The 15,600-nt window shown below is 39.5% G+C and overlaps 1 protein-coding gene across 9 annotated transcripts in view; it reads left to right on the top strand.

The window, feature by feature from the left end:
- The window catches only part of CPEB3 (cytoplasmic polyadenylation element binding protein 3), a 265,126-nt gene that overhangs the window by 150,057 nt on the left and 99,469 nt on the right, over nucleotides 1–15,600 (top strand). For all 9 annotated transcript variants that reach the window (XM_061402801.1, XM_061402802.1, XM_061402803.1 and 6 more), the window contains one exon: nucleotides 11,788–11,902. In XM_061402801.1, the coding sequence (XP_061258785.1) occupies nucleotides 11,788–11,902 (115 nt within the window). The remainder of the gene's footprint in view (nucleotides 1–11,787; nucleotides 11,903–15,600) is intronic.

The raw sequence follows: 15,600 nt of genomic DNA, 5'->3' as shown, positions 1-15,600 counted from the left end.
GCCGTGTCCCTGGCTGTGCAGGAGGAGACGGATCGTGTGCTTGACCAGGGAAAGCTCACACCAGGACTGGACGTCCCTGTGAGAGGGGATGAGCAGAGGTGGTATGGAGGCAGCACTATTACTGTTGAATATTTTCATGCCAAACATGCATATTACCCTTGGTATGAAGGACTTTTGAAATTAAATAGTGTAATTATCTGTTTTGGAAATGTTTATAGGGAAACTAACTTCCATTGTTTGTGTCTCTACGAATTTCTGCCTTATTGCAGTTTCCGTTTTCTGAGCTCAAATGAAGCAGTTTTATTGGAGCTTGGTGAGTTCTGAACGGTGGCCGCTGATCACGTATTTCTTTGACCCAGGCATACTCAGAATTTCCAGCATAAGCAATTTAAATAAAACTTAGCATGGGAAACATGGAAGTCCCCAAATGCCTGTAATTCTAATGAACTGGATCCCATTTTGGGTTCCGGCTCTTTGGCTCCATTTTTGAAACCTTCTCTTTCTTGGCTTTAGCTCCGCATCTTCCACTCCCAGCCTTATTTGGCCACACTTCCCCCCATTTCCACCCCCCTCCCCCTGCCCAGATTTCAGTACATTCCACCTCATCTTGGATGCTCCCACAGAAAGTGAGAGTTGGGTTGAACCTTTGGGAGTAAATGAGGACCTGGGCAATAGCTTGAGGTAAGGTCAGCTTCTAGAGGTCACTCACCAGACCAGAGCTGTGACTCTGTCCTGCTTTTCCTACTTTTTAGCTTGGCCGCCTTTCAGGTTCTTAGTGCCCTCATTCTGTTGTTTAGTTCTCTCCAGTCCTCCCTGAATTTCTCCTTAGAAATATACACCGTGTTCCAGAGTGATCTCACAGATTTTCTATCCTTGCCCTCTCCCTTCTCCACAAATCAGCCTCCCGCTTCCTTTGTGTGGATTAGGTTAATAAATGGTTTTCCTAATACAGTGCCTGATAAAAAGCTTTCCCCTTACTTACCCTTTCTAAGATTGTGTTTGTTTTTTAACTCAAATGAATCTATAATTAGTGGATTTCAGGTAGTTCTATTTCTGGTCAGTGATTACCTTTCATTAAATGACTCCACTCAGACTACTCTATATTTAGGTCTGATCCTGAAAGATGGCAAAAGAAACTGTATTTATGGCCTGATAATTGACTGCTCAGTCTTTTTTTTTTTTTATAGTTTTTTTGGAGTATAGTTGATTTACAATGTTGTATTAGTATCAGGAGTATGGCAAAGTGAATCGGTTTACATATACATATATTCACTCTTCTCGGATTCTTTGCCCATGTAGTCCATTACAGAGTATTAAGCAGAGGATCCCTCAGTCTTAAAGAATGAAAGACAAATTGGCAAGAGCAGGAGTAATTGCACAGTCTCTAGATTTGTGTTTGTTCTTCCCCTCCTCTGGCAAGAGCAGTTCCATAGTTCACATGTCCAGGCATCCCTGAGGACAGCTGAGTCCTTGTCTGTGCTTCCAGTGAAGCAGGCAGACACTGTGACAGTGGTCCCTCTTGTTACGGGGACTCTACTTTTTGAATGTATAAATAGGCTGAACCTCAAGGTTCAAGACAGCCGACTGATAGAAGAAGAAACCTGGGAGGGTCTAACAGATGGAGGGGCTGAAAACAGTAACCCTGAAAAGGAGATGAGGAGGAAGACGTCATGGTTCTTAACTTATGGAGCACTTTGGCCAGAGATATGGGATAGCAAACACCAAAGGAGTGTCAGAGAAGTTTCTTAATTGTTCCTCCTTAAAATTTATAGCACAATCACAATTTATAAATTTCCTAAAACATGACGGATCAACATTGCTATATATTTTTAAAACTGTCTTACCAAACTGATGTGTGCTTATATAAGGTCAGTTCTTCAGGGTATTGTTCAGGCCATCCACTTAAAACTAGAAAGACAAAAATTGAAAAACAAATGGTGGAGAAAGGAAACTGGAAATAGAAACTGGTTTATTTCTTTAAGTTTTAATTCTACCTAATCTATTGTTCCAGTGTCTCCTACTCGCATTTATATATCAGAGGAATCTCTAGAATTTTTTAGTCACTTTTTTAAGTTACAAAAACAACCAGGATTATTTTGCCTAGGATTTAACACTTTTCTAGTCTGACTTCAAATTTTTTTCCAACCTTAACTTTTTCTGCTTTCCTCCTGAACCCCATATTCCAATTAACTAAAGTATTTCTGCCCCCATTTCAATTTCTAATTCCTACCCTTATTTTCAGACTCCTCTCAAATGTCATCTCTTTTATAAAGCCTTCTCTGATCACTGCACCATCCTATAGTGAATCATACCTTCTATTATAGCTATCTCCAGCCCACATATAACTTTAAAAAATGCTGTGCCCTCCTTTTTCCCTTCAAACCATATTTGAGTGCCTACTAGGGACAAGGCCTTAGTGTTGGTTACTGTGAATCAGAATACTTTGAATCAGACATAAAAACAAGTGTTCAAAAGCTTAATAGTATAATGAGTAGATTAAAAAAAAATGTGTAAATACACAAATTTATGGAGCCTGGTGCATAAAAGGTTCTCAGATATTTGTCAAATTAATAAAAATAATGACTACGATGAAGATAAAATGTAGATTAATTATTTTGAACAATTCATATGTACCATGAGTGATGAAAGAAAGCTTCTTGGATGAAGTGTCACTTAAATGGGGCTTTAAAGGATGAAGGGAGTTTGGAGATTGACCAGAAGTGTGGAGATGTCGGGGAATAGACATTTTGGAGAAACTTAACAGTACGAACACAGAAATGAGAAATTGTGTGGTATGAATGCAGAACACTTCAGATGGAACACCAATGTATGAAGGGAATAGAGGGAAATTTAATTGGGAAATCTTGATTGATGGCCTCAGTCCTTGGGTTTTGGTATATTTGCTCAAACTCTTTCATTCCCCACCTACTACTTCCTAAGACAATAATTTTATCGTGACTCAATCAAATCTGGTTTTGTGTACTATCTCAACCTTGGAAATCTTCAGCACTCTGATCTTGATTTATTTATTTGTTCCTTGGGTCCTCAGGGTAAATTCCTGATTTGGGCACCTCCCATCATAAGAATTTCTCCAAAGAAAGAATTCCTCCTCTAAACTACTGACAGAAGTACTTCCTATTCATAAGTCCTTTTTTTTTTTTTTTTTCTCCCTGAATCTCTGAATTTGCAAAGGGGTCCAGAGTTTCGTAGTGCTTAAGTCTTTGAAGTTGTTATTCCTTTCTAGAAAAGCCTAAAAGATGCTGCAGTTCCAGTGTACAAGATGGTAACCAGGGGATGAAATAGCCAACCCCATCCCCTAAAGGACTGTATTCAGTGTTTTCCAAAGTGTGTTCTGAAGAACACTTGTCTCATCACACACTGATCTCTTGAAAGGATCACTGACAGAAGAAGGTTTGCTCTTAATAATAACAGGTGTTGCTTACTGGGCACTTTTGTAGATTTTATATCCACTTTCTCCTTTAATTAAAGATTCCATAGCCAAGAACATTTGGGAAACATTGATATATTAAAGTTCTAAGGAGTTTTTCAATAAGTAAATGTGTGTAAGATTGTTTAACCCAGCATATTATATACCTCTCTGGGGATTATACTTGTGAAGATTCTGGTGGAATTAGTATTCCGTGAAGCTCGCTCAAAGAGTAGGCTTCGTCCCAGGAAAAACTTAGGTAACTTGAGCTTTTATGTGTACATTCCTCTCAAGAGTTTCAGTGAACAGCATGCCAGGGACAACATCCTTGCCCTAGCACCATGGAGCCGAAAATACACATTTATGTAGACGTTGGACAAAATTGTCTGGCTGCAGAGTACGAGTGCCTGAGGCTATGAACCTAGAAGTTAAAATAGCTGACTATAGTGCCAGCTTCATTGTTAAATCATTTTCGAGCTTTTCTAACTGCTAGTTCTGTTAGCTTTAAGAAGAGTCCATGGGTCATTTCTTAATGCATTGAGAACAGGCCATATGAGATTGGAAAGGAGAGAGATTAATTGCTCACAAATGAAAATGTATTTTGACTTTTGAAGGAAACTCTTGCGAAGCAGAGCTGGCGGCCAGTGGCCTGGAGGACAGGGAGCCTTGCAGGCACACGACATCATTGCAGCAGAAAGAGAGACTTGGGGTCAGAGAAACCTGTTTCAGTCCTGAGTTGGTTTCACACTGACAGGTTTCTTTGTCTTTAAAGTAGGGATAATTTTATAGCATAACAGTTATGGTGAGTTTCAATGTGACGGTGTGTGTAAAATGCCTAGCACAGTGGGGCAGTGTATGCTCAAAAGTGCTAGTTTCTCCTTCCTTTCAAAAGGAAATCATCTGTTATGCTTATACTTTCTAAGTGATGTGTGAACATCAGAAGTGGTGACAAGCACTAGGTAATTCTGATCACTGAGTGGGTCCCCTGGTGGCATCAGAAATTTTCACAAATTAGGCCCAAGCCCTGGGGCACCCACTGGTGAGTGGACGTACAATAATTCCATGTCTCTGGAAGGTAGCTTTTGGTGGAGTGAGGAGAGTGATTAGGCAGCTATAGAGGGACAGCTGCTGGACAGGTTCTTACAGCACCACTGTCTGCCCCTTGGGAAAACCTTCATTAATTCACCATTATACTGAAGAGCTCAGAGCACTCACTAAGGCTTGGCTACTGTGCTGAGCAGTCGGGACCCACACAGAGAAGTGGTCTCAGCCTTAGAGGCACCTGGAGTCCAATGGAGAGAAGTAGCCATGTAACAGTAAGTGGAGTAAGGAGTCAAGGTGCTATGATAGAAGTATTATAGACAGTAGTTGGGCAGGGGAGCCAAACAGCAAAATGATCAGGAGTCCCTGGGGGCTTCCCTGGTGGCTCAGATGGTAAAGAATCTGCCTGCAATGCAGGAGACCCGGGTTCAGTCCCTACGTTGGGAAGATCTCCTGGAGAAGGGCATGGCAACCCAGTCCAGTATTCTTGCCTGGAGAACTCCATGGACAGAGGAGCCTGGAGAGCTGTAGTCCATGGGGGTCTCAAAGAGTCGGACTCAACTGAGTGACTAACACACATGTAGGTGTTCCTGAGGGAGTCTGCAAAACCTGGAGCAGGAAGGTGTTTCCTTGAATCTTATGAATGTTAAGTCCAGATATTAATCATATCATCTAATTGATAATGGCTATATTATATCAAGTATAGAGCAAGAAGGTGTACATTACCATTTTGGGGGCACAGTTTATGCATGCTCTATTTTTGTACTGGGTGCCCTTATGAAACAGTATGCTGCTAAGTCGCTTCAGTCGTGTCCGACTCTGCGCGACCCCATAGATGGCAGCCCACCAGGCTCCCCTGTCCCTGGGATTCTCCAGGCAAGAACACTGGAGTGGGTTACCATTTCCTTCTCCAATGCATGCAAGTGAAAAGTGAAAGTGAAGTCACTCAGTTGTGTCCGACTCTTAGCTATACAAAGGGCAATCGAATTGTTCAGCAGTAACTGCAGGTCCCAGTGGAGCCTGTGGTTTCTGTGCATCAGGCTGTGCAGCTTGGCAAAGATGGCAGCAGTTTCCGTCTTGTACCTGCACTATTTCCTGACACTGCTGGTGGGCCTTGGAGCATCGTAGGAGAGTGTAAGAGAATTTCCCGGGATTACTTTTGGGTTCCTGTCTAGGAAGAATCCTGGCTATTTTGCTGAGGTTCTCCAGGGCTGGCAACCTGTTGGTGTCTGAGGAATAATCTTCATTTGCTTTGAGTCCCAGTGGAGTTCTGCCTGGTGGCCCCAGACCTGCCCAGAGTACGGGAGTCATATCAAGGCCAATGACTCTGAGCAGCTATTAAGTCCTTTCTGGCCACTTAACTGTAGAAGATACAGGGAGGGCATTTCCTTTTCCTCTCCATTGGGTGGAGGACAGTATTTGAGAATAATAGGTAGCACCGAAACTCCTCAAAGGTGGCTGAGCTGTTTGTTAGGGCATTATGTGGTAAAAATTAGGTTGAGATAAGATACCAAATACGAAAATACTTTGAAGAGTCTTAACCACCATTATTGCCGTTATGACTCTTTAGTTTTATAGTGGTCATAATAATAAAACAACCCCTTGCACCGTGGATGAGATAAAGATGCCTCACAAACCACAGACTAGCTTATCTGTGATACTATGGGGCACTCCAGTCATTCTGTGAGGTCTGTGATGCTTAAAATAGAGCTGCTGACAGCTGGGGTGGGTTTGGGTTCATTACCACTACAGCTGAGCTGTTGCAGCTGTATGACCACAGACCTAGGTTTAGCTGACTCATCCTGGCTGTCAGGAGAGCTGGGATGCTGCTTACTGGGGAGAGCAGTCCTGATGGTTCTGCGCTGTTGTTTTTCTGATTCATGTCGATTAAAAGGATTGTAGGATTAGGGAGAGAAAAATGGAGACATTTTCCTGAAGAGCTTGAGTAGGAGTTTGAAGGGTATTGAAAAGAGGAAAAAGGAAATGGGGCCGGGTTGGGGGGATGCTGAAATATAAGCTTTATGGGTAATTTGTGGGAGAGAATAAATGGCCTGAAAGAGGGGTTTGGTCAGGTAATTTCCTAAACTGACCACCAGGTTGCACTGTTGACTCTGAACAGTTTGGTTGCACTTTGGAGCTGCCTTGAGCCCCGCAAATGAAAAGGAAGGCACCACACAGTAGAACCATTCAAGTGGTAGGTATTTGTAACCTAAGGAGAGGACCAGAGCAGGTATAGGATGAGATTTGCAAAGTGAGCTCAAGATAGCATTATTTATTGGTAGTGTGTGCTTAGTCACACAGTTGTGTCTGACTTTTTGCGACCTCCATGGACCATAGCCCACCAAGGTCATGTCTAAATTCTAAATAGTGGTCTGAACTGAGAGAGTTCCAGAGCTATAGGGAGACTTGGTCATGAACTTGAAGCCCTAATACTTGTGTTTAAAACTGTTCTTGCTAAAACTGTTCTTATCCTGTTATTAAAGATACTATAGAAATGCATTTTTTGTTTAACTTAGAGGCTTTTGCAAATTTTCAATGACATTTTCTTTTTAGGAAATATTGTTATAGCATCCTATCAAAATAAATGACCTGTATGATATTTCTTAAGTTTTTCCCCCTAGGACTTAGCCTAATCTTATCCCTATTAATGACTATGTTTTAAATAAAATGAAATTTAAGTTATTAGGTTGGTACAAACATAATTGTGCTTGCGGACTGTGAATTCTAAATCACTATAACTAGGTTTAAGCACATCTTTATTAATCAAAACAGGAACCATTACAGTCAAAACATTTTTGCCAATGAGAAATACATTTGCTTATTCCCATAGAATAAAAATCCATGCTTCGGGATTCAGTGAACTCTTGGAAAGCATTTTCTGCCTCCTGCTGGTTGTAGAGGTGTTTTCCCTGCAAAAAGTTGCCAAGTTGTTTGAAGAAAGTGGTAGTTGATTGGGAAGAGGTCAGGTGAATATAGTGGATGAGGCAAAACTTTGTAGCCCGATTCGTTCAACTTCTGAAGTGTTGGCTGTGTGATGTGCATTCAGGCATTGCGCCCTCTGTATTGACCAGTGCTGGCGGCAGGCATTGCACTTTTCAGTCCATCTCATCAACTGCTGAGCATACTTTTCAGATGTAATGGTTTTGCCAGGATTCAGAAAGCTGTAGTGGATCAGACTGGCAACAAACCACCACACAGTGACCATGACCTTTTTAGGGTTCAAGTTTGGCTTTGGGGAGTGCTTTGGAGCTTCTTCTCAGGCCAGCCACTGATCTGGTCGTCACCACCTGTCATATAAAATCCACTTTTCATCACACATTACAATTCAATCAAGAAATGGTTCATTGTTGTTGCATAGAATAGAAGAAGATGACACTTCAAAAACGACAATTTTTTTGATTTCCAGTCAGCTCATGAGGTACCCACTAATAGAGCCTTTTCACTTTTCTAATTTGCTTCAAATACTGAATGACCATAAAACGGTCAACTTTAAGTTTTTCGGCAACTTCTCATATAATTGTAAGAGGATCAGCTTTGATGATTGCTCTCAGTTGGTCATTGTTAACTTCCGATGGCCAGCCACTATGCTCCTCATCTTCAAGGCTCTCATCTCCTTTGCAAAATTTCTTGAATCACCACTACACTGTATGTTCGTTAGCAGTTCCTGAGACAAATGCATTGTTCATTTTGCAAGTTGTCTGCACTGCTTTATGACCCATTTTGAACTCAGTACTAACTGTTGCTGTTACGTATTAAGTTGTTTTAGATTTCTTGAAAGCTGTTGAAGTCACTTTATGGTATAAATTCATATATTTATGCTATCAATCTTTATGTTTGGTTTTTGCCTTTATCCTTAAAAAGATTTTGCCTTTGGAGATAAATAGTTATACAAAGCCAATTATTAAATCAGAAGATAAAAATTTAGAAGACTAATAATTCAGCTAGAAGGTTTATGGTCCTTACCAGAACTTCCATCAGAATACATGGTTAAAAAAGAAACTGAAACTAAGGGAAAACCATTTTTGTATTAATATTTTCTCTCATAAGTGCTTATGGAACAAAATATTCCTTTGTGAATTGTGTGGTAACTAAACCTTTCTAACCAGAGATCACAGGCTGGAGCCCACAGAAATGATCTGGCCTGCAGTTAATTTTGTCTAGCCTGTACAAGTGACTTTCACATTTGAATGAATTCCAAACATTGAGAAATCTTGGAGTTTCACATAAAAATCTGAATGTCTAGCTATTTTTGAGAAATGGGAAAGTCTGACAATACATTCGCAAATGATAAATACTAGCTGAGAGAAGTGTCTGCTTCCTTTAAAAGGAGTGGTTTAACACTGCTATATTTAACATAGATAACCAACAAGGGCCTACTATATATATAGCACAGGGAACTCAGCTCAATATTCTATAACAACCTAAATGGGAAGAGAATTTGAAACAGAATAGATCCCCGCATATATGTATAACTGAATCACTTTGCTGTACACCTGAAACTAATACAACATTGTTCATCAACTCTAATATAAAACAAAATAAAAGGACTGATTTACTCTATAGCGTCACTGCCTGCCTACTAACTGTTGTCCTGGTAACCTGACATGTTTGTGCTACCTGTCTGGCCCTACAGAGGTTCTGTGTTGTGTAACCCTGTGAGGTTGTGGCGTGGCCAAAGGGCTCGTGGGTGCTGTCTGCCAGATAGCCTCTTCCTGGAGTCACCTTTGTAACCAAATGTGATCAGGTTTCTTCAGGAAGTGGTATTGGAACCGTGTCAGTTTCATTTAAAGTAATCTTCACCATTCTGGTGACAGCCTTATCTTTTCCTTAGGTTGTTAAGGCTTTTACTGCCCAGCGTATATAGCCTGTTTGACAACATAGTAGAAGAATTGTTATACAAAGACATACACACACACACACAGAGTAATCACTGTGGATGTAAAAGTTGTTTTGGCAGCGGAAATTTGTGTTGAATTAAGATAGAGGTCTAATTTCAACATTTCTCAAAAACAATTATTAAAGAAATAAAGATAGTAAAAAGTTATTTTATTTATACTGTATTCCTTTCTACAAAATCTTTGAGTCAGCTTACAAAGTATGGGACTAAAAGAGTAGAGAAACCTATGTGTTTGTGTGTGTGTGTGTGTGTGTATGTGTGTCTTGGGACCAGAGAATTTATTCAAAGAGTAAGTCAGAAAGATAGAACATGAATATTAGACCCTGAGGTCTGAGAATAAACCTTAGAAGATGGAGAACATTCCTGAGTAAGAATGGTCTTATATTTCAGAAAGAAACTAAAGTGTGAATGAAACTTCTCAGTGCAAACAGTACCACAGTATTTCTTGCTTAGCACGTAGAGTGTGCTGATGTTGGCCTGTGTTGACATTTCTCTGAATTTGCAGTGGCGTGAGCTTTGAGGAGCTGTTTTGTGATGGCAGCTGGGAAATGTGGGTTTTGTGAATACAGTTAATCATTACTGTCTCCCTAGTCTTCTTCCTGTATTTTTCCCAAGAATAGGGTAAGGGAATGGGTTGTGTGTGATGTAATGAAGGGGTGGGGAGGGTGTTAGAGCGAAGAAGAGGCAGCAGTCAAGCCTCTCAGCAGGTGGATTTGAGATCTTCTGCAGAATTCTTTGAAGCAGCAGCAACCTCCAGCTATTGTGTGAGGCGTCATTTTCTGTACTTCTGATTAAATGAAACCAGAACACTATGGATATTACACATGAATTGTTTTTATTTGTGAGCCATACGATTGAACTTAATTATCATAAAGTAAATAGAATTACCAGATCCTGAAGCTACCTTAACTACTTTATTAGGGATGAGACTAGAAGAAAAAAGGGCTCCGTACAGAAAAAGATTTGCCCTGTCTTTTGTGTGTTGACATTAGAATCCTTTTTCTTGGTGTCAGGAGACTGTGTTTTTAGTTAAACATTAATAATGAGCCCTCATGAAGGCATTTGAAAGTTACGTTTTATTGTATTGGTGAATCTGTCTTTGTGGTAACTATCAAGGGATTGATAATTTAGACAAACAGACCAAATTTTACAAGGAAAGAACTAGATTTTCTTTTCCCCCCATGTGGAGATTTTATGGCTTCCAGTAACTGGTGAAGGCAACTGTGTCATAAAAGCTCCAAAAGTTGTGTGTGGGGTACATTTTGTAACAGTCGTAACGAATGTGTAGCCTGTTTCTAATGAGCAGTGCCAGTCTTGGAGTTGATTCAAGGTGTTTTGAAAGTGTCATTGGCAGATTTATCTTTGAAATAGAAGAACTACTGAATATATAAGGCAAGCCACATAAAAAATTGTCATATATATTTCCTTGCATTAAAGTGTTGATGGTTGAGCAATGGGAAAAGTGAAACATTGTGTTGATACTAAGGAAGTTAAAATTCAGCTGTTTTGTTTCCTATCCTAATCAATGAGGCGAAAGGAGAGGCATGTTCCTTAAAAACCAGTGCTTGTTTCTTCGCTTTGACAACGGGCCTGCTCGAGCGTGTGGCCAGGTGGTTTTCAGGCCTTGCTGAAACTGGCCTTTCTGTATGAGAGGGTTTTTTGGTGGTGGTTTTGTTTTAAGCTATTCTCTGATAGTTCAGTTATGAATTGATAGGAATATGTTTTAAGCTTATGATTCTGGTGAAGTATTTTATACGATAAGGATAACATAGTATAAACTATGGCAGGGAGTCAGAGTCCCAGTGAAGAGATATTACCAAATAGAAAGAAATATGTCATAGAGATTTCTTTTCTTACTCTTCGAAAATTTACTTGAATTTCTAGACTTACTTTTATTTTACTGGACTTATTTAGGAAAATCAGATCAACCAAAAGTAGATAACTCTGTGACCTTCAGTATTTGATATTGCTGGTAATTGTGTGCTAACTTGATAAGTGTTAAACTGTGTTAAATCATATTGCTGAAAGATAAATGTTTTCATTATAGGGGGTGATAATTTAAAAGCCAGACATATAGATAATTTTTAGAAAATATTCTAAAAGTTCCTGTTCCCTCTTTAGGTGAGCTCTTAAAAAGCTAAGTGCTATAATGTGACAGGTTATGAACAGTTTAACGTGTTAAAATGGATCTTATTCAAAACCCAGACTCTTATCTATAAAAGACTACCCTTTTTTAAAACCACAGGTGGTTTCTGAAGGTTTCACAGCATATGTCTAGAGATTACATTAACTAATAACTGGATTTTGTTTGGGTTGTGTATGTTGTACAATGCACAAATCAGTGGGTTTATCTTTAGTCACCTTATTCTCATTTGGGGTTAATGGAAATGAAGTAAGGACCAAGTAAACGACTTTTTTTCAGGTGCAAATTCGACCATGGAACCTAAGTGACAGTGACTTTGTAATGGATGGTTCACAGCCTTTGGACCCCAGAAAAACTATCTTTGTTGGGGGAGTTCCACGACCCCTTCGAGCTGGTGAGTGGAAATAGTAACACCACAACAACAAAACCAACAACAGCAATCCCCAATGTGTTCAGTCTTCAGTGTTTTCTAGGCTTCTGGTCAGCTATACACAATCTCCAAAAAGAAGGCCGTCATATCAGTTCCACTGAGCTGACCCTTAAATGTTTTCTGCCAAGATGTTGTATTTTCTTATGCCGCAAGAGTGAATTTCATTAAACTGTTATTTCAGAGGGTTGGGTTCTAATTAGTGATTCCCTGTTCAACCAATTATTTAAAAACTAATAACAGTGCATTTGGCAGTGTGCATTGTGAGCCAGTTAGTATTGTTATGTATAACAGAAAAAGAACCCCATCAGAAATCTGTCCAGTGCAGCTGTGTGCACTTAATGACAGGGCGAACCCCTGCGAGAAACTGTGTCACTGAAGATCAGACTGAACTCTTCCCAAGCAAAACGGAGTCCTGGTTTTCTCTTACATACTTTGAAAAGTGAGTTATGTATTTGAGCATCTTTAATTTGACTTCATGAAAGCGCCCCTATTTTTTGTTTTTTAAGTTCCTTTCCAATGATTAAATAATTGTGCCTGCTGGAATTGGGCAGTGTCTTAATTGACTGGGGCACCAAAGACAAATCTAATCACTTGTTAGATCAGTATGATTGCCTGTGGAATATAGTAAAATTATTTGTGAGAACAAAGTTTGTAAAGTGCTTTAAAATAGCTGAGTTTATTTTTTTAAACTAAGATGAAAAAATAAGCTAGCCATTGCCACTGTAGTAGCAAAGGGCAGGGTTATCTCCTGTTAGTGTAAACAAGTGGACTCAAGTATTCTGCTTAAAAAGTAAAAGAGAAAGCAGAGATCATTAAAGCAAGCTGAGAAACAGCTCTGTGACTTTCATGACTTCTTAATTCTGGATGTTCCTCAACTTTCCTAATGCATTTATTCAAATCTCAACTCCAAGCTACTGCTAAAAGTTTAGGTCTCTATAAAGATGTATTCATAATTCCATTTTGAAAGACCTTACAACAAATTAATTATGACTGGAGTTTATAATTTTATGGTATTTCAGAAAGTCAGGTGTCTTGGGTCTTTTTCTCATCCTAGTGGCAAACTTGCCCAAAGAAAGAAAGCAGAGCAGCAGAGATGCTTCCCCCTTCATCTGCCATCAGAGAATAAAGTCTAAGCAGGGCCAGCTCAAACGTGAACAGCATTATGAGATGAGGGCCAATGCAACCCTTTGTTTCTAAAGAGCTTGTGCTTAAAAAAAAAAAAAAAAAAAAAGTGTGAGTAGGGGCGCTGTGTAATATTCCTGGCTTTTTGATATGTTTAGGAGTGGAGAGGGAGAAAAATCCCCTTTCATAGTCTTTAAACTGCAAATATATTCTTAAAAAAAAAAAAGGATATTCCTTGCTAGTATTCTCGCTGTTCTTTTTTGCAACTAAAGACAAACGCAAAGTTTTAATATCTTAGCTCTTTCCCTTTTTTCTTAGATGGGAATCTGCAAAAAAAGTTTTCTGAAAGAAAAATTCCTGCAGTTGTAAAAATAACAAAACTGACTTTAATCTCATGTCTGTTTTAAGTCACAGACACAATAGTTTATAACTAAATTGCCTTTTTAAACATTGTTCACCCTTTATTCTTTCTGTTTAAATTATTTGAAAGGGTAGATATGGACCTCTATTTGTGATAATCTGTTTTTCACTGTTGTGTGATCACACTAACAGCACAAGACAGGAAACCCAAGATGCTGAATTGTATTTTTTTTTTAACATTCTGTGTCTGTAAAATGATACATGTTCTCGGGTTAAACAGGAATTATATTTAGTTATCTAGTCAGAAACTGGACTTTGTGTTCCCTGCCTAGATAATGCATGTTTTATAAATTTCAAAGTTCGGTTTTTTTAAGTAAACTAATTTGTTTTGGTTTAAAATTTTGTTTTTGCCATTGTTGGTTATTAATCTGTAGTCACTTAGTCTAATGAAGGTTCCCCCATGCCAGCACCTCCTATAAATGTAGCTAGTTTCTAGAAGGCTAAACAATCTACTTTAGCATCCTGGAATTTTACTCTATCCAAGACTTCCAGATTGGAGGCCAAGTAGTCTGGATGAAAAGAGTTAACATCTTTAGCTTTTATCCCTGTGCATAGAATTGAATTTCTTTGGAATACACTGAGCCTTGTGGACTGGTGTGTGTCTTGGAATAGAAGACTGTTTTTAAAAGAATTCAGTTTGACTTTGCTAGACAATTGTAAATTGAATACAGTGCAGTTCACTTGAACAGTAAACATGTATTGAGCACGCAGTGTGTTACTGGCACTGAGAAAGTGCACGTCATGCCACTCTTGCTGAACTGGTCATCGCCTGTCAAGTCAAAGGTTTCAGAATGGACTAATAGAGCACCAACCCAATTAATTGAATACTAAATTATTTTCCTTAGCATAATATTCTCAATTTTTGGTTTTTAAATATTTCAGGGCATTTTTTCCCCAGGAGTATTGTGGTTTGAATTCTGGAAGGTCTTAGAACTATTCTAGGCACTATATAGAAGATGATCTTAAACTAGGTGTTAGTGCTGGTGCTCAACAAGTGAGGTTTTGTGTGTCCAGATTGATTTTCACCTTATCCTGGGCCAGAAATGGTCCTTTAGCACATTACAGTATTATCCTTTTGGATCTCATAAGGTTTTTTGTCTTTGATATTTTCCCATTGTAAGACAGGGACCATTATCACTAATAAATGATAATATAGTCCTTTATCACTAAGTAGAAATGCACAAACACTTCTGAAGATACAAGGCAACCTGTTTTAAGTGGATTGTCTTGACTGAGTTTAGGTTGTTCCTTCTGATCTTTCGACAAGCATGACTTTTAAAAATTCAGGTTGGAAAAAAAGTCAGGGGCCTAGAAAAATTAGCCTGAAAGTGGGAAAATATATCAATGGAAAATCTCGATGAGTTTACCCAAAGTTGGATTGCCTGATTGTTGCCTTTTCTAGGTCAAGTAATTTCTACTGTCTCTTGTCTCTCCCTTCCATCACTCCTGTCAGTGACAGTGGTAGGCCAAGGATGGTTTGCCTGAAGTCTCATGCTGATTCTAGATCTTGCTTTCCTTCCATTTCCTATCTCTCTCCACCTCCACACTAGGAAAGGCTGTGGGTAGACTTGCTATGCCACCGTGTGGCTAAAGTGTACATATTCTTCAGAGAGTCAGTACGAGGAAAGAGGTGATCCATCTCTCTTGTCTGTTTCTCCTCCTGCTACCACCTGGACATGCAAGAGCATATTGCCACTCTTCATTCACATGTTGTAAGCAACATGTCTCAGTGCAGAAATCTCCCTGTTGCATATCCCTATGGCATGAGAACCTTTCCTGACAGCATGTCTTTGCTCTGATAGTAAGTAAGTGCCAGGCTTGGGAGTTTTGAGGAGAGACCACCAGGGAAGAGTGGAAAAGGAAGGATCTGGTCCCTGTACTCTCCCCTGGTTTGTAACCATAAGTATCTTCTGACTCGAGCTTCTGGGCCTAGACATCTCATTTGGGGGCTGCCTCAGTAATCCAGCTTTGGGAGCCACGCATTTCCAACTTTGATCAGGCTTTAAAAACCCTCGGTCTTCCTTTCTAGTTAGAGGCTGTTCCTCCACTTTATGACTTCCTCCTGATGGTTTATCTGACCAGGTCCTGCAGAAAAGATCAGTCTTGAGTTCCTGGAGCCT

The sequence above is a fragment of the Bos javanicus genome, chromosome 26, assembly GCF_032452875.1.
Source record: "Bos javanicus breed banteng chromosome 26, ARS-OSU_banteng_1.0, whole genome shotgun sequence".
Taxonomy (NCBI): domain Eukaryota; kingdom Metazoa; phylum Chordata; class Mammalia; order Artiodactyla; family Bovidae; genus Bos; species Bos javanicus.
This window is presented reverse-complemented; position numbering and strand designations above follow the sequence as displayed.